This window comes from Crocuta crocuta, unplaced genomic scaffold (assembly GCF_008692635.1).
Source record: "Crocuta crocuta isolate KB4526 unplaced genomic scaffold, BGI_CrCroc_1.0 scaffold101, whole genome shotgun sequence".
Lineage (NCBI taxonomy): Eukaryota > Metazoa > Chordata > Mammalia > Carnivora > Hyaenidae > Crocuta > Crocuta crocuta.
This window is the reverse complement of record NW_027527956.1, coordinates 8,470,639-8,477,574: the sequence shown is the minus strand read 5'-3', so window position 1 is coordinate 8,477,574 and position 6,936 is coordinate 8,470,639. Positions and strand designations below refer to the sequence as shown.

The 6,936-nt window shown below is 60.4% G+C and overlaps 1 protein-coding gene across 1 annotated transcript in view; it reads right to left on the bottom strand.

Moving 5' to 3' along the window:
• The window catches only part of NFATC1 (nuclear factor of activated T cells 1), a gene marked incomplete at its 5' end in the record, with an annotated part of 96,183 nt that overhangs the window by 88,424 nt on the left and 823 nt on the right, over positions 1 to 6,936 (bottom strand). Inside the window, one exon of the mRNA XM_077752713.1 lies at positions 3,278 to 4,322. Coding sequence (XP_077608839.1) covers positions 3,278 to 4,322 — 1,045 coding nt within the window. The remainder of the gene's footprint in view (positions 1 to 3,277; positions 4,323 to 6,936) is intronic.

Below are 6,936 nucleotides of genomic sequence, written 5' to 3'. Positions count from 1 at the left end.
GCCCCCCCAGCCTCCCTGCCTCTGCACACCGCCCCCCCCACCCCAGCCTCCCTGCCTCTGCACACACACCAGCTGCCTCGGCAATCGACTCAAGGCTGACCTGGAAGCTGATTGTTATCACCGGCATCATTGCTACAAACGCCCTCTCCTTTCTGAAGAGGCTCACAGCCTGACTCTCAGACCCAAGCTCTGAGGACAAAAGTGTCATTCATTTAAACTCTAAAACACATCCAAACTATAAAACTATAAAGTTTTATGAAACACTGCGGTTAGTTTCAAGTGCAGCAAGAATGATACTATCCATTCTTGACAGGCTGCTGTGGGCCTATCAGGACGCTCTGCACAGAGGGGTTGCCAAAAATACTATACCAACAAAGATGACCCCAAAAGGGAGAAACCTCCCCCAGCACCCAGAGTCCTTGGGAAAGGCTAGCGCTGCACACTTTTCATTCAAAGTCTCCTTTTGCGAATTAAAAACGTGACGAGTTCTCCATCCCAGACCCCGGAGACCGTTACAAACCCGGCCCTGGGGTTACACGGCGGAGACCCTGCTGACGTCCTAGACGCTGGCCGGAGGGGACAGGAAGTCTGGGGGGCCCACCCTCCCGTGGGTGCGACGGCCCGTCCCCGTGGCCCAGCTGCCCCGGGGCACCCAACGACAGGACGGCACGGGAATAGGAACGAGGGGCCAGGAAACATATTTCGATGTGAAACCAAAACTGGGGGAAAGGTTAGCTTCCGACCTCGCCCCACGTGCCATGCTTGCTCACCGAGCTCACGGGAACGCCAGGCCCCCTCCGCTGCTCCCAACCAGGGGCTCTGACGCGGGCACGTCGCGGGGCCCTGAGCACAGGCGAAGACAGACAGACTCTGGTCCGCGCGTCATCGGCAACCCACCAGGGACACCCAAGTGCCTGCAGACGCCCCCGCGGCTGAGCGAGCCCCCAAGGGGGACTGACTGTGGAAGGCGTCCCGCCCTCCTCAGGCGGAGGCCAAGCGGGATGTTCTGGGCCAAACTGCGTTCCTCCCCCCCCCCCCCCCCCAAATTCCTGGGCTGGAGTCTTAACCCCAGGACCTCAGAATGTGACCGTGTTTGGATGCAGGGTCACGTTGCAGCAAGGTCACCAGGTGGGCCCTGGTCCAGTGGCTGGTGTCCTTGTAAATAGGGGACATCTGGACAGACACAAGCCAAGAAGATGGGCCTCCGGAGGAGCCAACCCGCTGGCGCCCTGACCGCTAACCCTGGGAAGCAAATGTCTGTTGCCTACGCTGCCGGAGTGCAGACCAGCAGGCGGGGCCACCGACGCGCCACACTTCACCCCGACCCGCAGTTTCCTTCCTGCTCTGGCCTTGGCCTAAAGAGTCCCGTGAGGCCCCGCTGGGAGGACCATGGCCTTCAGGGCCCGTGGAAACCATAATGGGAGCCTGTGTGCTTCTGGCCGTTGGCTTCAANTCTGAGCTGGCAGTCAGCACAGAGCCCGACGCGGGGCTCGAACCCACGAACCGTGAGATCATGACCTGAGTGAAAGTCGGACACTCAACCGACTAAGCCACCCAGGCGCCCCGGCTTCAAACTTTCTTATTTTTACTTCAAAATTATAGAGAGAGGAGAGCAGGCACAAATGGTTCTTAATAGGTTTTAAATGCCTCCAAATGGATTTCTTAAATTCTCATGTTTACGATTTAAATCCGGGTGTTGAAATAGAATTGTTTTGACCATAACTTTGAATATATCCGCTCGTTTAGCTTTGTAATATGAAAAGTAGAAGTTGGGATAGAAATGCGGACGCACCCTAACACGAGTCAAGAAAACTCCGTGGTAATTCTAGCTTCCTTGGGTGCTGGTGTGCATTCCTTCCTGAGTCAGAGGAATGACTCCTACTCTGGATAACGAGCTGGAAGAAACGTGGCATCCACCATCTCAGCACTTAGGAAGCTGCCGCTCAACAGGCCGGGGGCTCAGCCGGTTAAGCACCGACTCCCGCTCAGGTCGTGATCTCCCCGTTCGTGAAATCGAGCCCCATGTCAGGCGGTCAGTGCGGAGTCTGCTTGGGATTCTCTCTCTCCCTCTCTATGCCCTTCCCCCGCCTTCTTCCTCTGTCTCAATAATAAACAAACATTTAAAAAAGCAGCCAGTCAGTGTCATATTGGTTCCCACCACACACCTTCTGCAGGCTGAGCTGGGCTCACCCGGCACCCGCAGGCCCACTACCCGCCGCAGCCGCGCCCACGCTACACGCTCTTGCCGTGGACACAGGCTCTGAGCAGAGCAGATTCTGAATCGAACGATGCTGCCAACTCGCGTCCCTTGTGCTGCAGACGCGCCCGCCAGAACCGGTGGGTGCCGCCCCACGCTGTCGCTTCCAGAACGGCCTCCCCAGAGCAGGGACGGGAGAAATGGGACCTCAAGCCCAGGACTCCGGACATGCGGGAGCATCCAGGGAGGCGCCACAGCCCCACGTCCCGGGCGCCTGGTGCTGCAAGGGAGGCCCGTCTCCGCGCCTGAGAAAAATCCCGGAGCAGATTGCACTCTGCCAGGCGGCGTTAGCGGCCCACCTGTTGGGAAGGCTATTCAGTTAAAAATAAAAACACTGGGCTGATAAGTGGGCCCCACGGAGCGGTAGAGCCCGCATGCCGCTGAAGAGTAAAATCAACAACCGAGATGCTCGCCTGAGCTCTGGTCGCCAGACTGCGGGGAGCGGGCGCTCCTCTCGTGGGACCGGAGGCGAGCTGCTCTCCGAGGACCGGGGAGCCGCCCTGGGGAATCGCCCAGCCGAGGCCCCATCTGCACCAATGCCATGGCGGCAATTAGGGGGAGAAAGGGAGTGGGTGAGCAGCGGAGGGAAATACACAAACAGGGATCATTTGGTTTTATTGAAAAAAAGCTGAGTGCACACGTGTGCACCCTCGTTACGGCTGGCACATCCCCACCTGAATGCACGTGCAGGAGCCTCACCCCGAGCCCAGAACCCGGCCTCATTAGGACCCGGGGCTTTTAACGAGACAATTAAGGGAAGATGAGGTCTTCGGGGGGGGTCCTTACAGGAAGCGGATTTGAACACAGACACACGGGGAGTCGGGCGCATGGTGCTGAGGCACAGAGAACCGATGATGCTCCTAAAGGCAAACCCTGAGGCTGCCACGGGCCACGTGGCCATCCTGGAAAGTGCCAGAAGGGAAGCAGCCCTGCGGGCACCGGGTCCTTGGCCGGCAGCCACCAGGCCGTGAGAAGCCGCTGCGCTGCCCGCGGACGCTGCCCGCCCCGTGCCCCGCTCACCTGGTGTAGGAGGTCGGCGACCGGGGCCGGGCCCACTGGTACGGGTGCTGCGGCACCGCCAGGTACTGGTCGCAGAAGGCGCCCTTCCGGACGTGCTGGAAGGGGGGGAACTCCTCGGGCAGGAGCTCAGACGTGGGCGGCGTGGTCCCCAGGTCCTCGCCGGCCGGCTCCACCTTGAGCGCCACCGAGGGACAGTGGTCCAGGGCGGTCTTGCGCGCCTTCACGGGGACGCCGTCGCCCAGCTCCAGCGTGCCGTCGGTGCTCAGGGCGTTGATGGCCGCCACGATGGCAGAGCTGGTGTACCGCGTGGTGTCGCCCAGCCAGGTGTCGTCGGTGACGCTGGCCCGCGGCGAGCTGCGCGGGGACGGCGTGGGCGAGCGGTGCGGGCCGTTGAGGCCGTACTTCCTCTTGTTGCCGGGGGACGAGGGCCGGGACGTGCGGGCCCCCAGCCAGCTCTCGTCCGTGACGCTCGTGCGGGGCGAGGCGGAGGGCGAGTGTCTGGGGGAGCCCAGCAGGCCACAGGCCCCCAGGCCGCGGGCGAAGCCCTCCTCGGGGTCCGTGGCCTTGGGGGACACGCAGGGCGACTGCCACGGGGACGTCTGCGGGGACGCGTAGGGGTACGAAAAGCCGGACTCGTAGGACGAGGCGTCCGAGTTGCAGCTGCGGGAAGACAGGCTGCTGGCCGGGCTCAGGCAGCAGGGGTCTCGGTAGGCCTCCAGGCTGGGCAGAGTCAGCGTGGCCGTGGACGGGGGCCGCTTGGGGCTGGGGGCGGCGCCCTCCACCTCCACGTCGTGGAAGAACTGGCTGTTGCCGTGGTGCAGCCCCATGTACGAGGTGATCTCGATGCGGGGGCTCTCCAGGGCGGGGGCCCCGTTGGGCCGGACGTGGCCGGAGGACAGGAAGTAGCCGGGGGGCTGGGCGCCCGCAGCGCCCGGCATGCCCGGGGCCGCGCCCTGCAGGTCGAGGCACGGTGCGGGCAGCGGGGGGTGAGCCGCGCCGGGAGGCAGGGCAGAGCTGATGCTCGGCGGCGCATAGCTGTAGTGCTCTAGGAAGGGGACAGAAAAGAAGAGGGCGTGAGGGGCGTCGTCAGGAAGCACAGCGCGGCTCAGTGGGCCCGTCGGCGCCCACGGCCCCGGGCCTGACCCCTTCTCCACCCTGCAGCTCAAGGGCACCCCCTGCACCTCACGCCACCCCGCGCTTCCACGGACCGTCCTCTGCCCACGTGTCCCGCCCTGGAGACCCATCTGCTCCCTCCTCCCTTCTGCTCTTCACGCAAACACTTCNTTCGGTCCCCAACCCAACACCCGTGTCACCCTCCCCAGTTTATCTCTTTCCCTGAACACTTAACATCACCTCACCCGCCATCTCTTTGATCAGAAGAAACTAAGTTCCGTGACAGCAGGAACCCTTGCCTGCTTTAGTCTAGCTTACTTCATGGCAGGCTTCAGAGCCTATGACTGTACCTGGCACATAAAAGGTCCTCAGTTTGTTAAACAGATGGATGGGTGGGTGGACGGGTGGATGGGAGAATGGGCAGGTGGGTGGGTGGGTGGATGGATGGATGGATGGATGGGTGATGGATGGGTGTGTGGGTAGATAAGCAGGTGGGTGGGTAGATGGACAGGTGGGTAGATGGATGGGTAGGTGCGTGGATGGATGGACGGATGGGTGAATGGGCAGGGGAGTGGGCAGATGGACAGGTAGGTAGGTGGTGAGTAGGTGGGTGGGTGGATGGGAGGGTGGGTGAGAAGAGGGATGGGTGGGGAGATGGATGGATGGATGGATAAATGGAAAGATAAATGGAACGGATGGGTAGAGGATGGGTGGATGGGTGGGGAGATGATGGATGGATGGATAGATGGAAAGAAGAGTGGATGGACAGGTGGGTGGATGGGTGGGTTTTAGCTACAGGAACCTGAACCTTTAAAGGGATATAATAAGCTAATCAATATCAAGGTGTCCTAATTACTGGTTACAAAGATAACACCTCAAGGATCAGATGAACATTTTCTGAGGTCTCTAACATGTAAATTCTGATGGTAGCTCATGGCCTAGGAAGCAAATGACATTGACACACAACTATATTTAAGAATCATTATATGTTAATTATAACCTCAACAAAATACGTTTTAAAAATCGTTACTAGTGTAATTAGTAATTCTTAACAAGAAAGCCACATTTCTGGATTTCCTATTTGAAAAGACATTTTGTAACATCTTGGTACCTCATTATTGTTGGCCTGGAGAGGATATCGCACGGTCTCTAAATAATGGAAACACACACGTGGAAACCCTACACCACCCGTGGTTTCCGAGCTGCTGCTGTGAAGGAACCGGGCTCGTCGGCGGTGCTGCCCTTCTGCTGGGCTGGGCCCCAGAAACCCACACGACCGGCCCTGGAAAACCCAGGGCCTCAGAGTGCGGGTTCAAACCCTGTGCTATTTACTCACAGAAATGGGTCTAGTGCCCCAAAATCAGAAGAGTCTACATCTATACTTATTTTTGTCCAGAAGGGGCCATTCAACCGCCCGCTCTGGTGATGCCAGCTTTTGCAATCCTCGCCATCAAGTTCTTGCTTTTTTGCTCAGAATGCCGCACCCTCCCCCCCGCCCCCCGTGAAAACCTGTTTGCTGTTCCCCAAATGGCCTCTCTTCCTCCAGGCCCTTCACAGGTGGCCTGGGGAGAGCCTCCGGGATGCTCAGCGGCGGAGCCACGACGGCCTGAGGGAGGCAGAGCTCTGCCGAGGAAGAGCGCACGGCACTGAGCCCGGGGGGCCAGAAGCTGGAGCCACAGGATGGGGTCCCATCACGTGGGAGCCGGGGCCACACGGCCACCGCCCTGGGACCCTGTCCCGTGCTCCCCATGGCTCACGGGAACAAGGAGCTGCAATCCCCAGGTAGAAACACGACTGCAGTCCTGGAGAGGGACTTCCCGGAGGAGGAGGTCAAGTTCCCGAGGAAGAGGTGGCCTGGCGGTGGTATCCACGGGGGCACGTGTGCCCACCGCACTCCCGGACCTGGCAAACCACGGCACAGGTGTCTGAGCGGGGCGTCGTGGGGGGGGCGGGGCGAGGGAACAAGCCTCCCGTTAGGAAGGCCTGACCCAGACTCGGGACCCACAGCGGGCGCCAGCCCCCAGGCCACTCCAGGACGGAGCCGCGTCTGCCGAGACCCACCTGAGCACAAAAGCGTTTTTCCAGCCAGGCGCCTGCTCGTGTGCTAAGTGCATTTCCACACAAACGTCACTCTGTCTCCGCGCGTCCCCTTACACGTGTTACGCATGTGTGCAAGCACACACATATACATGCACACACCACACTCACACGCCTGCAGATGTCGGCCGGCGCGACCAGAGCAGGGTCGAAGGGCCGAGTGTGCACAGCGTCAGCCTGTCGTTGCACGGAATCCACAGTTAGTATCAGGTGATCGGTAAGCGCAATACCAGTAAGGAGTGTGAGTCCGCCTTACACACTCAGAGGGCAGGGGTTAGGAACCAGACATCCAGAAACAACGTTCGCATGTTTGACATGTTCCAAATTAAGCATGAGTTGGAGCCGCTGGCGCCCAGCACCCGGCTCACTACCGGCCGCGGAGCCCCTGCCCCGTGGGCTGCCACGTGTGCCGAGGCGGCGGGAACGCGTGTCTCGCCCACAACCACCCC